Source organism: Poeciliopsis prolifica, unplaced genomic scaffold (genome assembly GCF_027474105.1).
Source record: "Poeciliopsis prolifica strain line A6 unplaced genomic scaffold, Auburn_PproV2 SCAFFOLD026, whole genome shotgun sequence".
Lineage (NCBI taxonomy): Eukaryota > Metazoa > Chordata > Actinopteri > Cyprinodontiformes > Poeciliidae > Poeciliopsis > Poeciliopsis prolifica.
The window spans coordinates 1,844,686-1,865,234 of record NW_026562401.1 but is presented as its reverse complement, the minus strand read 5'-3'; the positions used below and the strand labels follow the sequence as shown (position 1 = coordinate 1,865,234).

Below are 20,549 nucleotides of genomic sequence, written 5' to 3'. Positions count from 1 at the left end.
TTTTTCAGAAATATTTTTTTCTCTTCCTTTTAAATAATAGACAAGGAATTCTGGAAATGTAAATATTTTTGCAAAAAGAATTTTTTTTTCATACTGGTCTAGACTTGGAAAAGCTTACAAGCAAGTTCTAGACTGAAAATAAAACAATGCACAAGTTATATTTAGTGTTCAGAACACTAGTTGTTGCCGGTGATTCTGCAACTAAACAAAAAAGAACCCTAATCTTTTTTTCTCCCCCTTTAATAAACAAATATTTGATCATCTGTGTGAGCCACTGCAATAAAAGACGAATTTATATCAAGGTTTGTTTTTTTGCACATCTTTGCGAGAAGATGTCAAAAATTGTTGTCAATTTTTTACCTGCAGTTACTTAGAAAACAAAAAGCAAAACAAAGGCTTCACAGAAACACAATGAACTTTGGGTGATTTCATTTAATTTTCATATATGCAAAAACAAGATCGAAGTCACACCTCAGCTTCTTCATTGTGTACATGCTGCTGAAGCAAAGATTGCTCAGGTGAACAAAGGTGAAGGTTTACATTTTCATTCAATACATCTTGTGACGTTAAACCTTTTGTAATTGTACAGTAAGCACAGCGCATCACTCCCACAGTGTGAATCATCGTTTGAAAGGTCTGATCACAGAGCTGCTGAAGTAAATCTGTGGAATGAGACATTATGTAATATATGAATACAGAATAAGACATTTATTAGTTTATAACACGTTTAAATACAACCCAAAATGGGTGCTGAGTTGTCACACAACCCATGCATGGAGGCCTTAGTCCTCAACGTGGCCGTCACAGGTTTGAGTCCCAGCCTGGTGACTTCTGGTGACACTTGTCTTCTCCCTCTCATTTCGCACTTTCCTGTCTGTCCATTCTCTAAAGGCAAATACAACCCAAAGCTTTTGTAGGTTTAAGAACTAGTTTTCTGTCTGAAATCTACAGATTAGATTTCAATGGTGCATTCCGACTTAAAAGTAATCTGAATATGCAAAAAAACACACAAAAAAATGTTGGAAATTCATACTGAGAAGCCCTAAGGAGGCACTGAATTACACATTTGATACTTCAGTAGAAATTACTTCATCACCTTAAAACACTTCCAAAACCTCTTCTGGTATAAACTGATAAGTGGTCAGGAGAAAAAGTGGCCATGTAGGAAACTATTAAAGCTCAAACTCATCATCTGGGAAATGCAACTTTTGAATAAATCATAATGACAATACTAAGTGTTTAGAGCTGTTCAGCAACACTCTCAAATGCAATAAAATACCAGAGCAGTGAGATGCAGAAATAAAAATCCTGCCTGCTCCATTTTTAAATACAATCAGAATAAATTTTTTCAAATCAAAAATGTAAAAAAAAAATAAAAAAAAACAACATTTATAACAATACTTTTTCAATTAATTAAAGATTTTAAATTAGGTTTTTTTATTTTTTTATTTACATTTTAAGAAGTCTCACTACTGGCTTTTGGAAACAGAGCTGTGACACAACGAGATACTGAGGAGTACAATGACAACGTCATCATGACATAAATGCATAATTCACAATTCAAACACTGATCCATACATGGCATTTACCCTTAATAGGGGGGCAATTACAAACAAGGCAAAATTGTTTTAACAAGAAAATAATGCATTTACCGTCATCCCTCCTGTGTATAGAGCAGCAAACAGACACTGGATGCAGAAATACACCAAACAGTGAACCTAAATAGTTCATTCTGAAGAGTTTCACTCAGCACCGGTCCGAAATCTCATCTCTTCACAGCAGTGTCACAAGTTTTTTCTTTATTTTTAAAAGATGTCATCTTGTTCCTGTTCAGTCATTTTACTCCTGCACTCTCATTATGTATATATATGTATGTATATATGTTATTTTTTCTGTCATCTAATTCTGGAGCGCTTGACAACTATCGTACCAGCAACCATGTCGTAGACAGTCCTGTTGTGCTGAAAGAAGAGGAGCGTGATGAATGCTGGGAAAAAGAAGGCAATGGAGAAGTTTTTGTTCAGGGCTCGGACCGTTGACCTGCAGAGGAAGACATAAGGACAGGGTCAAGATTTGAGGAACAGTTGGGATAGATTTAAGAAGAAAAAATATAAAAGATATAGAAATAAGTTGCTTACGCGGATAGGGAAACATTTGTTGCCGGCACTACCAGCACCCTATTGGGCTGAATCAGAACTGACGAATCGCACGCAACAACTCTGAGTCCAATGAGAAATTTCCCTGGAGTGGCACCGCCAGCTCCCCAAATGCATACAATCTGAATGCAGAAGGGAGAAATCCACCTTCGTCACTTCATGTCTGCAGCTATGTGCAGCTGGCGCTGAGGAAACTGCGAAATACCATTAAAGCTTCTCACCTCATAAAAACAAACTAATATCCGATACACAAGGGCAACGAGCATCATTTTCTGCAACTCCTCCATCGATGTGTCTTCATCGATTTCCTCCACTATAAAATGCATGGCAAACTTGGAAACATCTCTGAGAAGCAAAACAGATCCAGATGCAAACAGTTGAGGTTTTTCCCCTTAAGAGTGGCTTTTCCATGTCATTTGTTGGAGCACAAATGCTACATAAACTTCAGCATAGTTTATGCAATAAACTAAAACAAACTAACTTCCTGGAAGGTGAAGCTCTGCCCCAGTTCCACATGTTTTGATAGGTTTTCTTCAAAAGTTGCCCTGTATTTATCTCCATTCATCTTCTCATCAACCCTAACCAGATTCATTATCTCTCAAAAAGTCTCCACAGCATGACCCTACCACCACTATGGTAGGAATAGGTCTATTTCATGTAGGGGTATAAGACCAGAAGAGTTGAATAATTAAAAAAACAACCAACACATTTCAGTTTTATGTGTAAAACAATAAAATAAATGAAAATTAAGTATTCAGTTCCTTTTACCACATAATTATAAACTACTTTGTGCAGGTCTGGCGCATAAAATCCTAAATAGCTTTGCAAGGCAGTGTATACATTTAACTTTCCAAATAGGACAATCCAAAAAATCTGCCACCTTACTCCCAGATTAACAAAATCAACTCACTTAATTCCACTTAGGTGCATGATACTGATGATTATGGTTGCTTTGATGAAAAACAATATGAAGAAATCCACCATCTCTGCCATAAGTCTTTGGAGAGGTGAAGGAATACTGTACTCTCGACCTGGTGAGAACAAGTATGAAAATTAAAGGTTTGCAGCTGTATTTCAAAAAACATAACCTTTAAATCCACAGTATTCAAATGAAACAAACTCATTTGCAAGTTTTATGACTTCCTTCTGTACCTGAAAAATTGAAGATCTCAACAAATACTTAAATTTTCTAGAAAGTTGTTGAGTTTTACAGGACTGCTAAAGGCTTAAAGGAACTTTCCAACCAAGGATTATGCACATTCTGCAACTCTAATAATGCAATAATGTCAGTAGCAAAAAACATTCCCTAATTAATGCTTTGTCATATCTGGAAGTATAGAATACAATAATAGCACCAGAGACACATCTGGTGCTATTAAAATTTACAGTAAATGCCAAACTGTGTCAAAATATGTTGGGTAATTAATACAGAAGCTCAAGCAACTTTTGAAAAAGCACATTTTAAATAGTACAGCCTGCTTAGCCCACAAAAGTTGCACAGACCAGCAAAAACACACATACACATTTTATTAATTTTGGCTGTAGTTGAGGGGGGGGGGATTATTTTGCAGCCTAAAATACGTTTTTAACCATAATTGTTTTACTATCCTTACAAAGTATTGGGGATTCTGTATTTCTGTGGCATTTTGATCAAGAGTTCTGTTAAAGTTGTGTTACAGAAATAACCACTAAAAACGTTTCTCTTCAGTGTCAGGTGAGATGAAGGAGAGGCCATGGTTTCGTTCATGCAGCTGAATGTGTGTAAACCTCGGCGGTCAGGTCGGCAGCCTTTACCCTGTCTCTGAGCATTCCCATGATCCCGCTGCGGCTGCTGCTGCTGCGGCTGAGCGGCCGCTGGGGCCCCGACAGCCGCTTCCCCCGCTCGGCTGCTCGGGGAATGGACCTCGGGTGGATAAGGCAACAGCGGGAGGCCAAAGGAAGCATTCTGCCAGTTCTGCGGATCAAAAACAAGCGCAGGGGACGTTCCGCTGGGTGGCTGTAAACAGGGCGGGACGATCATAGTTGAAGCTAGCAGCCAGCTTTGCCAGTTCACGTATCCAGTGTAGTACTGCCACATCCATGCCTGGAGCTTCTCGCAGTACTCCGCAGTCGAACAGCTTTCGACGGACTTGCTGCTAGTCTTTGGACTCTTCTGCTTGTCTGTTCTGCGGGTAACGTCGTCAAGCAGCGCCTTAACTTGCTCAACGAAAGGCTCTTTCTTCCTCTTGTCCACTTCCATGACAGTGTTTTCTTGGTCTGCCATGTTTACAGGCGGACCATGACGTAAGGACGTAAGGTTGGATTAGTTCAACCGGAAGAAGTCAAATAGTTATGGGGACATTTTTTCAACATTACGGCTGAGAAACTAATGTTGCACATAGTTTTGCCTTCAGTTACATTATATATTCACAAACTAATTTCTAACTAAGAGCAGAATGTGGCCCCCCTTCTCAATGCAGTAGTACCGTCCAATATTTACCTGCTATTGCAAGAATCAGTCGATAGATGTCAGTTTTTCTTCAAGACAGAAACTCTGATAAAGACCCTTAAAAAAAAATCTCTATAGTATTAATGTATGCTCACACAGAATTGGTTTGATAATTTAACTTTCAATACAAGTTCCTTCACCCGTCCACTTTAAAAATTATTTTCATTAAAAAAAAAGAAAAAAGAAAAACACTGGGGCTACCAGTTTATGGGAAGATGGATGGAGCTACACTCAAGGCACACTTAGAAAAAAAAACAAAACAAAACAAAAAAAAACTGTCAAAGGAACTTATCACAACAATGACTAAAGATTGAGTAAATAGTTTCATTATGTGGAAGAAAGGTTTAGACTTTGACTAAACACAATTACAACGTTTTCTACAACACATTCTTTAGCCTTTGCTTGGTGTAGCCTATGCTTTTGTAGCCCAACTTCTTTCTTCAAGCCTTTTGCTACTTGCTGAAAACCAGACTTTACAACTTAAAAAAAAAAAAAAAATTGACTTTGATATCCATTATGAGCCATAAATTACTATGGCCAAACCTATTCAGAAGAGTTAACATTTACCAGGAGCTCATAAGTAGATTTAGAACAATACATAAATTCAGCAGCCAATAGTATGATTGTGTTTAAGAGAGTAAAGCCAATTCAAAGTAGTCCGCTTCCTAAAACATCCACACACACCCCCACACACACACAAAGCTTAATCCAGACTAATCGGTTTAAAAGAAAAAAAAAAGTTTCAGTAAAATGTTCAATGGAAATGCACTTGACAAAATATGCTCATGTTCCGTATTATTGTTGGACTCAAGCCAATTCAAGCATTCAGCTGCAGCCTTTGTGGATTCCTGAGTCGACCCAGATTCAGAGACCCCTCCTCCCCCAATTAAACAATTTGGGTGCTTGTTTCACCTCCTCACCCCCCATCTGTGCAAGATAAGAGGCCTTCAGCACACCGAGAGGGATCCCACTACCAACCGAAGCAGAGATTTGGCCTGCCAAATCCATGTCATAAGGAATGCAATGTTTCTCATCCTTCATATTTAGGCATCCCAGCAAACTAATGCTTTTTCCATTAAATCCAGTTGAATTACTTTTATTCAACAGTTGATAGGCATGGTGCCAAGTCCATGAAGCAATAAGAGTCATTAGAGTCTCAAAGCTATGATTAGTCTTGGAAATCATCCCAGTTCAATCAGTCTTGTGCTGATAAGTAGCTTTAAAAGCTCAGAATTAAATACTTGCACAGAGGGGGCAGAATAAAAGCTCCACCCACAATTGTACTGCAGATTTACAGAGACCATTACATTTTAAGCCATAGGGAAAAAAAAGCATTAAAAAAAGTTTAGAGCTGGTTTTCATTAACCACAACCACACAGAAAGTAGGATCACAGGTTTTATTTAGAGCTTCAAAAACCTCAACCATTTGCATCCGGTCCATCACAGGAAGGTTATGCTGCCTTTTCATAAGTCCTAACTGCAACAACATCATCCATGACACATTTCTGTTGAGACAAAGACCAACCATTTATCATTTTAAAATGGTTCATTTAGAAGCTTACTAAAGACAGTATAGCTGTGATTGTTTTCCCCTGAACATAACATTTTTACACTGGTTTAGTTTCATTAGAAGGAGTGAACAACATTTTAAAGAATAAGTGTGATGTTGGAGCCATTTAAAGTTTAATATTTCACTCACAGCTGTAAGTTTTCCATCTTGAACCTCTCTCTCCAGGGTTGTAGTCTTTCCTTCCCAGGATTGTTTCTGCACAAGTTTTCCATTCTCAAAGGTGAAGATGGACTAATGAGGGATAAGAAGGGAAGGGGGGGAAATAAATAAAGTTAACATGGAGGAGTTTGGACAGCAAGACAGAATGACCCACCTTTGCGTCGCGACCGTCTGCAGTAGTCTCATTAAACTCTTCATTCAGCTTGAACTGGATCGCGGTCGTCTTCAAAGTGCTCTCAGCCTTTATTGAAATGACCCCGTCATCCCCCACACTGATGACCAGGTTGGGTTTGGCCAGATTCCCCATCTGGCGTGTGGCAAAGCTCATACCTATAGACACATTTTAAAACATACTAATAATTTGTATGCAACTAAAAACTCATCAGATCCATTTAAAGAATAATAATATTGATAATAATAAAGACTCTTACCGACTGCCTTCATATATTCATCAAAGTTGTCGCTGGAAACTAGAGTCCACTTTCCTACAAACTGCTCGACCATGATGCCAGAGAAAATCAGAACCGCGAAACACTTCACAATCCCAAAGCCGGCACGGGCAATGTGACAAACTCCCCTATTTCAAGCGGGTTTCTAATTCCCAACCACCAATCATCAGCAGGTGCCCCGTTGCTTTGGAAATGGCCAGATTAGGGGGCGTGGTCTCGACTAATTAAAAAAATAATAATAAAAGCCATAATTGAATCATGTGATGATCGCTTTCGGTTTTGGCTCCGGGTTTACTGACTTCAGCATTGTTTAAAGCGAGCAGATAATCGTGTAATAGGATCACCTGATGTCTGCCTGACTGCATAAAGGGAACAATATGCAGGCTTTCTGTGCTTTCCCTACAGACTTTTTCTTTTTAATCATTTGTTTGTAACTTCATACACACACAGTGCTTTTTATCTCTATAAACCTATTCTCGTCATCATAAAATAACACATTAAGTATTATTAGTTATATTGTATTCCGTTTTGTTTGTGCTTATCCTTGAGGATGAGTTCCTCTGTTTCAGAAGGCCATTCGGGCAAACATACACTATAAAACTGCCAAACTCAAACGTATGTGAACAATCAATGCATTTGTTTTTATATCCATTTTACATTAAAATGCTGAAAAAATGTTGAACGTTTAAATCTTTGAAACTTGTGGTAATTTAGATGTGAACCAGCAGATGGCGCCCTTTGTAAAGCAATTGCTTTACAAAGGTGTAAAGCAAAAGGAAGTGACTTCAAATTATTTGAATAGAAGGGCACTTGGATAGAAGTGTGCCCATAATTCTCTGACAAGGAGAAACATTTATTTCTAATATCTGTTTTCTGTTTCAGGACAGGGGAAACTTCTATTCTTAAAGATTTTGTGAATATACTGCCATAACTTTCAAGTCTTTTCCTTTATTTTCCGTTGATGAATATAACTTGGAAACATTAAGGTCCTACAATGCACTGTTGGAGAAAAAATAAATCAATAAATAAAAGAAAAATGTATTAAATAAATAAATAAAACACATTGACCTATAATAACAGATCTCTATGGGGAAGTTATACAGGATTTCTATGTTGATAAGATCATGCAAGGAAGGAACTCACCAACCTATGAGGACTTCATACACACACAGCAAATCAAAAAGGAAAAAAAAATCAAAACATGAGGTTGGTAATTTCATTCAACCAAAATATGCTACAGCAACTAAGTACCTAATCATTAGCTTGTAAGTCTGTCTGCTCTTAATAAGGAATTTGTTACTAAATTTCATCATCATTGTGGGGAAAGTATAATTACTGATTGATCAATTTAAAATGAATTATTCTGTGCTGCACAGAGATTATTTTATGTATTTCCAAAGATATGAGACCTTCATTCTGTTTGAGAAAAAAAAACATATTAATGTTCTTTTCCTAACATTGGGGTTATGTTAAATTTCTGTTCAATCAAATATTTTTATTGCTTGCCTCTGTTTGCACCCCAACCAACCTCAATATTCCTCTCTGTAGAAGCATAATTTACCTGGAGGGAGCTTCCTTGAGTCCAAGCAATTCCCTGAAGAGACACCTTTAACAATTTTGTGCCTTTACCTCCAAACAGGCTGGGTTTAGGTTACTGTCAGAGTCTTCCCATACTGGATGAGGCTAATCAAGCTCAGTGATTTGTAACTATACAGATTACCAAATCACTTTTACGCTAATCCCTCACCTGACAATTTTAGAGCCTTGGAAAACATAGGCCCAAGAATTAGACTCTCAACATCTCCATCACATTGAGGTCATTGTTATATGGAGAGATTGTTTCTTATGTTTTAATGGATTACTTGTCTTGGAATTACAATGGAAATATTAAAAAATAATTTTAAAAAAATTTCAATCTAAGCTTTTATGCTAAAGAGCATTGGTGTCAACACTTTGGAATTTTTCAAACACTTTCATAAGGAATTTTGAAAGATTTCCAACATTAAAAAAGAAAAAGAGTGAATATGAACAATGTGACACAACTTAAGGACTTAATTTAGTGTTTCCCATATATTACCTTCAATGACAGTCATGATGTAAAGGAGGCTTGGCTGCAATGTGTCTTGGGAGACTGTTTACCAATCCAGTAAGCTGATTACTTGTTGTTCTGTCAGCCGGGGTTTCTCTGTGTACATACAGGTGCCATCCAGCAGCCCCAGAGCCTGTCTAATGAACATGAACTCTTGCTGGCATCCACAGAGGAGTCCCTTCCTTGTGGTTTTCATCAACACTTTCAGACCCCATTGATGGGAGAACAGTGGCCAGGAACAAAAGCTGCGTATACTGTACAAACACAGCTCTGAGCGGACACACACTGACTCATTCTTCAGTGTGTGTGAGAACGGAGGGGGACCCCTTTCAGCCCCTTTGTGTCGGTGTCTGTCAACAGTGTAGTTGGAGGCAGAGCTCATTGTGGCGGCCAGTGTTGCGTATTGACACAGGGCCTCGTTTAGCTTGTTCCCAGGGTCCAACCTGAGCACTCATGAATAATGGAGAGAGGATCCTCAGGGCTAAGGAGGAGCTTTTAATGTCTGACTGAGCTTTTTGTAAACTGCAACTTTATGTGCCAGCAGGTAAAACTGGGTCATGGCTGATTATGCTTGGTACTGAACTTGGTGTGACATGGTGTGAATCTGGTTGGGGAGGCTGTGCATCAGAATAAAAAATAAATCAAACAGAAGCCAATACAAAACATCAAAGTTCAAATACACATGCATTTTAATCAGTTAGATTATCGTGAAAAAAAAAAAAAAACGTAGTTTACGTCTGTAGTTCAATTCTGAATAATATTTATCTGGCAATCAGGTAAAACAACATTGAGATCCAGATCTCTCCTGGGCAGAAATTATATAAACATATCATACACAGAGTGACATGCTTCAAGTGTTTCTTTCAGTTAATTCTGATGATAATGGCTTGCAGCTCATAAAAAAATATGCTTAGAAAAGGTCATTGTGTAATGTTATAAATTTCAGATTTTGAAGGGCAATAGTCTGAAATTACTTTAAAAAAAAAAAAAACTTTTTTTTCTATGACTTGACACCCCAAGTTATAGAAAGGCATCTGTTGATAGATTATCAGACTTTCTTCAGCCAGTACCTCTGACAAATTGTAACTAAACCATATTCTAGTTATGTGCAATCCTTCTTAAAGGGGAAGCATTATGTAAAATAGTTTTTTATGGCTTTGCATCATGTTAGAATGTTATTCTCTCATCAAAAACATACCTGAACTGTTGCTCTGGTTCTTTCATGCATGTCTGAGAACTCTTTTAATCTCCCATGGCAACCATTCAGTTATGCAAAAACAATTTTTAGTTGTGCAAAACGATTGTTAAGACTGGAGCTGCAATTTCCAATCTTACAAGGAGATTCAACTCCTTCTGACTAGCCAGCAGCAATTAGTAAACATCTAGTGGAACTGAACGTCTGCTGAGCTTATTGTGCAAGCTACCTCTAAGTGCATCGCTGGTACAAATGCTATTAAATGGTTAATATAGGAGCAATGTCCTGAAGGTGGAGTTCTTGGAAAGAGCAGCCTCAAAAGGAAGCCTAAACAGAGGCCTAAGTAATTTCAGGGCATTGAATTTCAGTCGTTTTTTTTAATGATGTATACAATATTTTTTATCACAACTGAAAATAAGATAGTTGACTGTGCTAATAGATGATGTTATGTGACTGGAAAACACATAATACTAACCCTTTAAGTGAAGAAAAATGTGACTTTCAAGTTTGATGAGTGGCATTGAACAGGTGTGCTGCAAGTCTGGCACCAGCAGGGGGCATTAGTTCAGGTCAGGTTCCCAGCAGTTCCAAACTACCATCAGAGAGGCTCACACGACCTGAACGACGTGCCCTCTTCTCTTTGCCTTTTTCTGCAGCTGCAGGGAGAAGCATAGGGGCAGGCGCCAGGCCATGCTGTGTAGTGTGTGTGTGTGTGTGTGTGTGCGTGTGTGCACGTACGCATGCATATGTGTGTGTGTGTTTGTGCCGAGGTCAGGGAGGTGCCTCTTTGCTTGTGTGCTTTGAGCTTTTTCATGCTTCCTGCTTTGATCTTCCCTCTCATCCCTTTATCCCACACGCTCCCTGAGCCTCGGGCTGCTGGTTTGCAGCACACCGACAGTGGGGCTGCGAAGGGAGAGTTGAAGGAAAAAGGGTGATGAGGGTCTCAGGGGGTCCCTTTCACAGTGAAGCTGCTTGTTCTGTCAATGAAGCAAGCTGTGTGGGGAGAGAGCTGTTCATGGGGTTCAGTCAGTGGGTGAGTGGGTGGGGGTCACCAGGAGCTAAACTGATGCACAAAGTACAGTTCTCTCGTCTTTTATCCATTCTCAGATCTCCAAACAGTGGGATGGAATTCCTCTGGCGCAGTGCTCAGAGGGTGGCCTCCTGACCTCTTACAATATGGGAAAGTGCACCCCTCAGCTGGTCGTTATATAAAGCCCACCAGAGTCATGAGAATCCTTGATAAATCGCTCGGCTTGAGGCCACTCGTGTCTTTCTGCAGCTCACAAGGAGTGATTATTTTCCACAGGTCCTAAATAGGCCCAGTTCAAAGTGACGCTACCTAATTGGTATGGCAAGAAGTTAGAGGATCATCATGTGAATATACAGTGTGTGAAGATGCATGCTTTTATCCTCCTCCCATGGCCTGGTAATCCTGGTGTAACCTTGCATGCACGCATTCACACACACCTGCTGGTTGCAGACTGAGAAGCATAGATGCACATGCGTGGAGCACAGCCCCCATAATTGAACACTAATTGGAAGGAGGGGAATGCACTTATCTTTATTTAGACATGTGGTAAGTGTTGGGCAGAGCAAAGCAAGTAAACCATCTCTGCAGCTGACTCCACTGAATATTTTATGACAAGCTCAGAGGGTGTGTTTGTGTCTGTCATGCAGCTATCCGGCTAAAGAAATAATGAAATTAGTCCCTTTAAATGAAACACCAAAACAGTGATGATACATTTTGTTTTAGGAATGAATCTCAAGAAAACACTTTACAAAAATGACATACAACACTTGGAGGTTTTTTTAACAATAAATATAGAGGTGTTTTTTTGTTTTTGTTTTTTTTTAGTAGGCTTCTTACAAACTTTACTCTTAGAAATGTTAAGAAATCAACTTAATAAATCTAACAGTGGGACTGGCTTGGATTCTGCTTCATGTTTGCATAAGAGTGAAGAGAAAAAGTAAAGAGGGCTGTGCTAACAGGGGCTTTCAGCAGATCACTGGCAGTTTGACTGCAGTGGAGAGTAATGGGGCTGGCAGGGCGGAATCAATTACTGGCCACAACAGATTTTCCCACAGGTCAGAGCTTGGGAAAGCACTACTTCACTGCAGAGCAGACAGCTGGCAGAGAGCATCCACTGGGAAAGAAGTCGGCTCTCTTTTAAAAAGAGAAAGCTTTTAATGTATGCATAATAATAAACTCATCGTACAGCAAACTGACCCTTTTTTCTTTATTTATTCTGCCTGCATTACAGTGACTTGCAAATTTTGAATGCTTTCGCATTTTGTCCCACAACAACAAATGTCAAAATATTGGATTGGTATTTTAAGTGGTGGATCAAAACAAAGTGAGGTTTTTCGGGTGGAGAAAAAAGGATTCATGTCTTTTCTAATATTACGAATAAAAATAATATTTTGTGTCATTATTCAACAGAATGGCTATTAGTCATGCATTCCACGAATCTGGCCTTTCTGGAAGTGGCAAAAAGACATTGTTGAAAAAAGGTCATAAAAAAGTGCCATTTAAAGTTTGCCACTAGTTCTCATAGAGGACTCACAAAACAAGCAGAAGAAGGCGTTCCAGTTAAATGAGTCTGTCATTGAATGTCTTGGTACAACGCTATGAGTGATAAAAAACACTAACACTGCACATTACCCTGAACATAACATCCCTGTTGTGAAATGCGGCGGTGGCAGCATCATGTTATCTAAATGCCTTCGTCTCCCAGCAAGAAACATACAAATACTTGCCACAGAGAAATGACTGAGATCATTTTTACACTCTAACCAGTCAAAAAGAGCTTGATCTATCTTGGAGAAAAAAATCTTTAAAATTTGCAGCTTCTTGACGAGCAAAGCTATATAAAAACACATATACCCTATTGATATTCCATTGATATGCAAACTATGTTCTTCCAGCGGGAACACAATGCACGGCCTTAAAAGTAAGCTGTCTTCTCTGCACTCCTTTCTCTGGACAGGCATCATGCGCTGTCTCCTGCTGCTCTTATTTAGAAATCAGTCTTGTGATCTGCCTTCCTACCATTGTGAGCTTGCAAAAAGCTGAATGGCACCAAGTAGCTAATTATAAGGCCTGTGTACCTTTGCGGGGTACAAAGACTGCCATCTCTTCCATTCAGCTATTCTTGTTTGTCAAAAAAAATAAGATTTTTTTTATCTTGTGACTTAAGCAGAGAGGTTAGTAGAAGTGCTCTAACCTGAGAGTTGACCATAGGAAAAAAAATAGCTGAATGAAACAAGAAACAAAACCCCATGCTAAACAAAGAAACAAGGAAGTCAACATATCCTTCTTGGCTTTACCTATCCAAAAAGCACAAATAGAAAGGATGCCAACAAAGGCAGGAAAGTAAAGAATGAGAAGGCGGGTGTATTGTGGTTGAACAGTGGGAATGGATCGCAGGCCTGGTCTGTTCTCTGCCCGATATAGAGTCTGGGTGCTGACTGGAATAAGAGGGGACAGGCAGGAAGCTGTGGTCCATAGGATAACATTGTTGAACAGAGGCTGTCTTGGAGACATTTCCCCAAGTCAGACGGCTTATTTAGGTCCAACTTGGGTGGCATTTTCCCTTCCTTACATAATATCATACCTCTTGCGTGCAACAAAGTTCAGGCTTTTTCCTTCGCCAACTCCCCTGCACCATTCCCCAGTTGAATAAAACATTAACAAGGAAATTATCTCACATGCTCAAGAGCCTTCCTGACGGCCTCCCTCCCCACAGCACCCACAAAACACAAACTCCACTGCAGCAGTTGTTGAGTGGCAGGTATAAGATGTCAAGATGGTGTGCACACAGGATGCAGGCCCGGCTGTGAGCGTCGCTGCTGCCGACTGCCACAACGGTTGACATAGTAAATCAATCCTGAAGGGAGGGTGTGTAGGACAAGGGGGAGGGAAGGGGAAGAGATGGGGGAAGCGAGGGCTAGACCTCCGTCAGACACACTCAGCCAGCCAGGGAGAGACTGTCGACGGGTGGGAGAACACTCGCCGGGAAGAGCTCACACGGAGATTGAGTTACCACGGAATTAGATCGGGGTTGTGGGAAACGGCACCTCCTGAACACGCCCACACACTCTCATTCACGCAAACACACACAAACACACGCAGGCGCACACTCGGGCCGCACTCTCCCACACACAAACAAAAAAAAAGAGTCACCCAGGGAAACCTGAGGGAAGATTGAGGAAGGCAGCTGGGCACACGCCAGTTTCAAACAAATGCTTGCTTATACCTTTTAGCTTCCTGGCACATGGCTGGTTTGAGAGCAGTTTCATCTACGAGCTGGTGCTAAATGAAGTGCAGCGGTCACCGGCCGCGCTGGCATGCGGCTGAGGTTGTTCAACTTAAAGATAAGCCAGAGAAATGTGGCAGTCATAAACAAATGAGCTGAAAGTGAACAGGTTCAAACAGAATTGGACCATTTTGTTCGCCCCCATCGTCCTGAAGAAAAAGTTTTGATGCCAGAACTGAAAGGTCAAGGTTTCGGCGAAGCTAAATCATAATTAGTAACCTTAAGGAGCCAAAGGAATGCTGGTGTAGAGGACCTTGACAGTGAGGTGTGAACGGTTTGAGTATGCATAATGGAAACCACCTGAAAAATCCTGTCACAGTGGAGACTCATTACTATAATAAGATGATAAACAATATTAAAGTGATTCAAAACATCTTTAAGTTGTTATCTGTCAGTCAACAAATCTCATGTACGTGAGATGATAAAAGATCTGATAAAAAGGGATATTTTGTCTAACTTGCTTTCTCAAACTCAACAAGGTCTTTGATGTTGAGTGCTACTTTATATATTTTATAAGTATAAAATATATCATTTTGAAGTATCTTCCAGTTAGGGTCAGTATGATTTATTATTATTTTTTTATTTTATTTCCAGAACTACTTTTTAAGTTGCCTGTCAATGTGACAAATGATTGAGCAACACCAACTTTTTTAAATGTGTCCATCCACCCATAAATCCACCCATCTAACCAGTGGGCAACAAAAATTTAGGCTGGTGGAAAAAAACATTATTAATTATTATAGTAATCATAGTAATAACATTTGTTGCATAAAAATGTGTAGAGCATTTCAATGTTAATAGACATAACCAATCCAAACATATGCTCGCCATTGTTACAGTTCTGAATCTGTCAACAGAAAAGTCCAGTTCATCTCCAAGACGAGGAACAAAATATTATGCGTCCAGTTTTTGGCTTTTCCTTTTCATTTTGCCTCTCCACTCATGTGAACTTAGTCCATAGAAATGCTCTAGCTAGTTTGCCATCTGTTGCCAAGTGACTGATGATGACATTGGTGGACGGCTTGTGACAAGCTTTACCCAGAATACACTTGGAGACAATATGGAACATCCATTTGTAATTTTGAGTGGCGTAAAGTTAAATGTAAGAGTGAAAATAAGGTCAGTCATGTAAGAACAACATTTTATTCAATAATTTACACCCACAATGTCACTAAAATCAGTTAAAGTTTTTAGCAACCATTAGTCAGTAATGACAACTATATAATCTACTGGGCCACCTTTCTATGTATTTCTACATACACCATAGCCAAAAGGAGAGGGCCCACCTTCTTTAGTTCTTATCAGACATGATGAATGCTTGAATCCCTGAAGTCATATTCAGTCTTCCACCTGGCTTGGGGCCCTGCACCCCCCATGCCCTCCTGAAGTTTCTCCCCTGTGTGCAACTGCATGACTTAAAACTAAAACAGCTTAAAACAAACAAAAAAAAACTATTATAGTGGTTCTGTTAATTACGATATGTAGTTTTCAGATATTTTCTCAAACAAAGTTTTTTATTTTTTAAAATAACAACTGTCATTCCATTATGCTATCTTCAAATGACATGAGAGATGTGCAATGTCCATCATCGCCCTGTCTTCATGTTGTACCTGACGTTATGGAAATATCCTATGACCTGCTGAGAGGAGGAATTGTTGGTCTTGCAGCAGTTGTTCACGGGAGTCAAGAGCTCGTGTGCACTTGTCTCGCCCCAGTGCATGAACTTAACAACTGACCTGATGGAGCAGAAACAGCTGTGTCTCAACAAGGTAGTGGTCTGTGAGACACTGGGGTGGAGGGTTGGGGGAGCAGGATGGGATTTCCACTGATGGGCCGAACAGTCATGTCAGGCTCAGAGCAGGAGCCCTGTAAGGACAATTTTTATTCTAATTATAATTGTATTACTGCTTCTGTTTGGAATAGAATAGAATAGAACAGCAAGTTCAAGTAAGTGAGAGCACACAAAAATAAAAAATGAAAATAATTAAAAAAAAATAACAGACTGTGCAGTAAGGACAAATTCACAAGAAAAATACTGCACAATTACTAAAATATACTCAGGTATATATACGCAACTGAACAGAATAATTTAAAGACACAAATGTGCTTGTTTTAAAAATGCAAAAAAAAAAAAAAAAATTAAAAAAAAAAAATTTTAAAAGCCATAAAGAAAAGAACAAATAAAAGCTTCAGCTTCAAACCTTTCCAGTCCCACATGGCATATATTTCTTACATGAACACGTCATGTCGGTGTCAGCTGAGTTCGAGCTGGCTGACGAGTCCAGTTCGGACCACTCCCACCTCAGTCGTCTGGCCCCGCCCCCTCCCCGCGGTGTGAAAGTCATCCCAGCAGAAGCAGATCCGACGTTCAAACTGTTGCTCAGACCCCGTGCAGCTGCAGCTCCCCGTGAAACTAGAACCACCGAGAGAGCCTGGACATCAGAATGAAGCGAAGCCTCAACTACAGCTCATCAGACAGCGAGCTGGATGACAATGTGGAGGTGGAGAAGGACAGTGGCGACGAAAATGGGTAGGATTTTTTTATCTGTTTGTTTGTTTTTTAAATAACTACATGATAGATTATGTTATATCTTAGAATTTACATTTTATATGTTATGTTTTGCATCCTTTCTTGGTTAAAGATATATTGTGCCTATGAGTTATGTCATGTTTTACAATCATTTAAAGAGATAAAGAAATAATTGAGACGTTTTCCTTTCAGTCAAGCTGACTCTCCAGGATCAATGTCACCCTCCACCACCACCACACAAGTTCAAGCAAGAAAAAGGCGCAGAGGAGTATGCAAACATTCAGCACTGACTTTTTTTTTAAAGCCACAGTTCTTCTCTTCCTTCCTCTAGTCACAATTATGATTGCATCTGTTTTTAATTCTTGTTATATCTTTCTATTTTCAATCTGTTTTCTGATGAAATATTTAATATGTCTTCATATTGAAATGTTTACAAATAGATAATCGAGAAAAGGAGACGTGACCGGATCAACAACAGCCTGTCAGAGCTGAGAAGACTGGTACCGAGTGCTTTTGAGAAGCAGGTAAATTACTCTTCCCCTCATTACATCCTGAACCCAAACAGATGGTGTTGCTTCTTTTTAATGCAGATTTCACCCAAATTCAGTTGAAATTTGTTTAGAGAAACAATATTCATCTTCCTGCTTCTCAGGGATCTGCTAAATTGGAAAAAGCAGAAATCCTCCAGATGACAGTGGACCACCTGAAGATGCTTCATGCATCTGGAGGAAAAGGTGAATAACCCTCTGACATTATAATGCAAACCAGAACTTTCTGCTTCAGGTTGGATATTCCTGTTGTCTTACCTGATAGGTTCCTGTTGTCTTGCCTCACAGGTTACTTTGAGGCTCATGCTCTTGCTAAGGATTACCGCAGTTTGGGCTTCAGGGAGTGTCTGGCAGAGACAGCCCGTTACCTGAGCATCATAGAGGGCCGGGACAGTACAGACTCCCTGCGGGTCCGCTTAGTGTCCCACCTCAGCAACTACGCCGCTCAGAGGGAGGTGCACACTGGACTGGAACACTTTGCTTGGGGCTCGGCGTATGGGACAGCCCCGTCCCCTCTCCCCCACCATCTTCTTCTACAGCACCCTCAGGGCAGGACACCTGCGCCCAGAACAAACAGCAGCCCACCCTCATCCTGCTCCTCTTCTTCTACTTCTTCATCCTCCTCATCCAGTGAGGTTTCAGGAACATCCAGACTCAGTATGCTGTCCCCCACAGAGTCTCTCAGGGTGCCTCCTAACGGCTCCTTACCCCTCAGTCTGCCTGTGCCGACATCTAAGTTGTCCCCACCTCTCGTCTCGTCTCTCTCCTCGCTTTCGGCCTTCCCCCTCTCCTTCGGGGCCTTTCCTCTCATCTCCCCAACAGCCATTGGTACAGTGAGTCCCACCTCCAGCATGTCGAAGCCTTACAGGCCGTGGGGCATGGAGATTGGGGCGTTCTGACGCTGAGCACTGGACTCAAGGCAACAGCTGAGCTGTGGCCACCATCACCGACAAATCCCGCTTCAACTGTTCACATGGCAATAAACTAAAGGAAAATTGATGAAAATAATTTTATTTTCCTTAGAAATAAGTTTGATAAGTTGCAGGTGGACATAATGCCCTTTTAGAATTTTATTTACTTAAAAGGTGAATATGTTTTTATTCACCATTTGATGAATAAAAAGCTTAATTTCTGTAGTCTTTTCACCTCCAGGTTGAGGACTAAGTAAGAATATGAATAAGCCATGATAGATTGACTGCAGAGGAAATGTACAAATATAATTTTAAAAATGTGTAAACTGGCGGCCGCCAAGGCCAGACATAGGAGGTTATGTGGCCCTGGGCTAGAGTTTTGGTGCCCACTCAATTTTCTTTTACCTATGCAAGTAAATATCACAAAAACTTTTTGTCCAAACCACTCAATAAAATGAAACTGAAGTTTAGTTTGAGCAAATAATAACGTTGTCATCTATTGGTAACAATGAGACAAAAACATTCTAACTATGCCAGTCCTCTCTGTGGCTTTTTAACCAAGTCACTGAAATGCACCAAAAACAAAGGAGGCACATGTGCTTAAGGTTTGCTGTTGTTGTACCTGAAGTGTTTTTGGTTAGATAGATTAAAAATGGGCCTTTGACATCATCATTTACAAATAGCTGTATGGGGATGTTGAACATGAAAATCTTGGCTTGTAAGTTTTCTTTGAATGCCTTGCGAAACATGTGTTTGCCTGATCTCCATTCATTGAAAAATAAAAATGTGATGTGAACAACGACTTAAGATACTGCCCTAGTTAGTCTGGGCCAGTTGACTACAGATGTCTACATTTTAAAGTTGTTTAATTTGTTCTGTTTCATTTAGCAATATTGCAACTATGTGCAAAAACTTAAATTCAATGTTGTATGGACTACATTTGGAAAACACCTGTCTTGAAACTTAAAAATTATTGTTAATGTATCTGTTATTTTTTTGTATTATTATTTCTTTTTTACAAATAAAGTGGGTTCAAAACACATTTCTGTGTTAAATTTTCTGTTTTATTTAATCCTCAACATTTTTGAACAAACTTATTCTTTTGACAAAATCTGATTATCTGATTATAGGCTTCTTCTCTAATCAGTATTTATGCTGCGGGTGCATTATAGCCACAGCACCATGGAAGTTCATCATAAGTTAATAAGATCCAGGTTATTAACTGGAAAGCAGGTCCATTGCCCTGTGCCAGGTTTGAGTAACAGAATCCAAAAGCATTGTTGCCCTTATGAATACCCAGGAAATCATTAAGAGCCAGAGGAAATCCTTTACAATGTTACCCTGACCTCACCAGCCTGGGCTGGTCTGGAACGGAGACAATAGTGTGAACAGGATGGGGACATTGGTGGAGAAAGAGTTATTAAGTATCACCAACGCAGAAGCAGATGGTCTCATAAATCACATCTTCGCACAAATGGGTTGTTTCTTGTTTGGTTTCTATAAATGAAGATTTTTAGAGGCTCGTTGTTTTAGTGAGGCTGTTTTATCCTAGAGCACCCAGGGGGGAAAATGTGTTCTTAATATGTTGTCTGCAGACCAAAGCCACACACTCATCTAAAATACAATAAATACAATAATTTACCATCTTCTGATGAGCAAATCTATAGGTTGAACACAAGGTCACAACGAAAGCCTAAGTGTTTATTGTTTCCTTCTTTTTTAAACAAAACAGTGACCTGCTTTGCAAATTGAGACTTAAGTCGGATGCTGCCACCTGTTGGTAGAACAGTAATAGATTTTGAGCAGGTGACACTTTTTGTGGAAACATGAAAAAGTTGTGCAAGCCAGGGCTGCTAGTTCAATGGTTTCAGGTTAACCTATTATTATTATTATTATTATTATTATTATTATTATTATTATTATCAAACAAAAAAAGTGTGTCTTTATCTTTCATTGATTGTTTTTCTGTATAATGTTACGTTTTTATTAGAATTAATTATAATATTCTTTATGTATGCGATAAAATGTGTTCAATATGAATGTTAGGAACTTATCATTCAGATCTATTTTGAGTTTTTTTTTTTTTTGGCTGTTTATAAAACCAATCAGATTAACAGAGTTTATCAGTGTCTTTTCTT

General features: G+C 39.5%; 3 protein-coding genes across 3 annotated transcripts; 1 reads left to right on the top strand and 2 right to left on the bottom strand.

The window, feature by feature from the left end:
• Positions 1-412: 412 nt before the first annotated feature.
• Positions 413-5,445, bottom strand: LOC129371541 (protein FAM8A1-like). The gene is made up of 5 exons (XM_055048162.1): positions 3,951-5,445; positions 3,067-3,187; positions 2,378-2,501; positions 2,139-2,278; positions 413-2,040 (listed from the first exon to the last, which is right to left on the bottom strand). Exons 1-5 carry the CDS (start codon positions 4,417-4,419, stop codon positions 1,896-1,898), a joined length of 999 nt encoding a protein of 332 aa, XP_054904137.1. The 5' UTR covers positions 4,420-5,445; the 3' UTR covers positions 413-1,895.
• A 582-nt stretch (positions 5,446-6,027) lies between these two features.
• fabp4b (fatty acid binding protein 4b) lies at positions 6,028-7,085 on the bottom strand. Its single transcript, XM_055047829.1, has 4 exons — positions 6,805-7,085; positions 6,528-6,703; positions 6,344-6,445; positions 6,028-6,149 (listed from the first exon to the last, which is right to left on the bottom strand). The coding sequence occupies exons 1-4, from the start codon at positions 6,875-6,877 to the stop codon at positions 6,096-6,098; spliced, it is 405 nt and encodes a 134-aa protein (XP_054903804.1). The 5' UTR covers positions 6,878-7,085; the 3' UTR covers positions 6,028-6,095.
• Positions 7,086-16,787: 9,702 nt separating this feature from the next.
• On the top strand, positions 16,788-19,453 carry LOC129371306 (hairy/enhancer-of-split related with YRPW motif protein 1-like). Its single transcript, XM_055047853.1, has 5 exons — positions 16,788-16,952; positions 17,145-17,220; positions 17,393-17,476; positions 17,605-17,686; positions 17,789-19,453. Exons 1-5 carry the CDS (start codon positions 16,867-16,869, stop codon positions 18,397-18,399), a joined length of 939 nt encoding a protein of 312 aa, XP_054903828.1. The 5' UTR covers positions 16,788-16,866; the 3' UTR covers positions 18,400-19,453.
• Positions 19,454-20,549: the final 1,096 nt, after the last annotated feature.

Bases quoted from the DNA above. Each gene is read 5' to 3' on its own strand.
- LOC129371541 (XM_055048162.1), bottom strand. From the start codon at position 4,419: ATGGCAGACCAAGAAAACACTGTCATGGAAGTGGACAAGAGGAAGAAA. The intron at 3,188-3,950 runs GTAAAGGCTGCC...TGTTCTCACCAG, and splicing joins TGGGAATGCTCAGAGACAGG to GTCGAGAGTACAGTATTCCT. The intron at 2,502-3,066 runs GTGAGTTGATTT...TTTGCTTCTCAG, and splicing joins ATGCACCTAAGTGGAATTAA to AGATGTTTCCAAGTTTGCCA.
- fabp4b (XM_055047829.1), bottom strand. From the start codon at position 6,877: ATGGTCGAGCAGTTTGTAGGAAAGTGGACTCTAGTTTCCAGCGACAAC. The intron at 6,446-6,527 runs GTGGGTCATTCT...ATCCCTCATTAG, and splicing joins CAGACGGTCGCGACGCAAAG to TCCATCTTCACCTTTGAGAA. The intron at 6,150-6,343 runs GTGAGTGAAATA...TTGTCTCAACAG, and splicing joins AAGATGGAAAACTTACAGCT to AAATGTGTCATGGATGATGT.
- LOC129371306 (XM_055047853.1), top strand. From the start codon at position 16,867: ATGAAGCGAAGCCTCAACTACAGCTCATCAGACAGCGAGCTGGATGAC. The intron at 16,953-17,144 runs GTAGGATTTTTT...TTTTCCTTTCAG, and splicing joins GACAGTGGCGACGAAAATGG to TCAAGCTGACTCTCCAGGAT. The intron at 17,687-17,788 runs GTGAATAACCCT...CTTGCCTCACAG, and splicing joins TCATGCATCTGGAGGAAAAG to GTTACTTTGAGGCTCATGCT.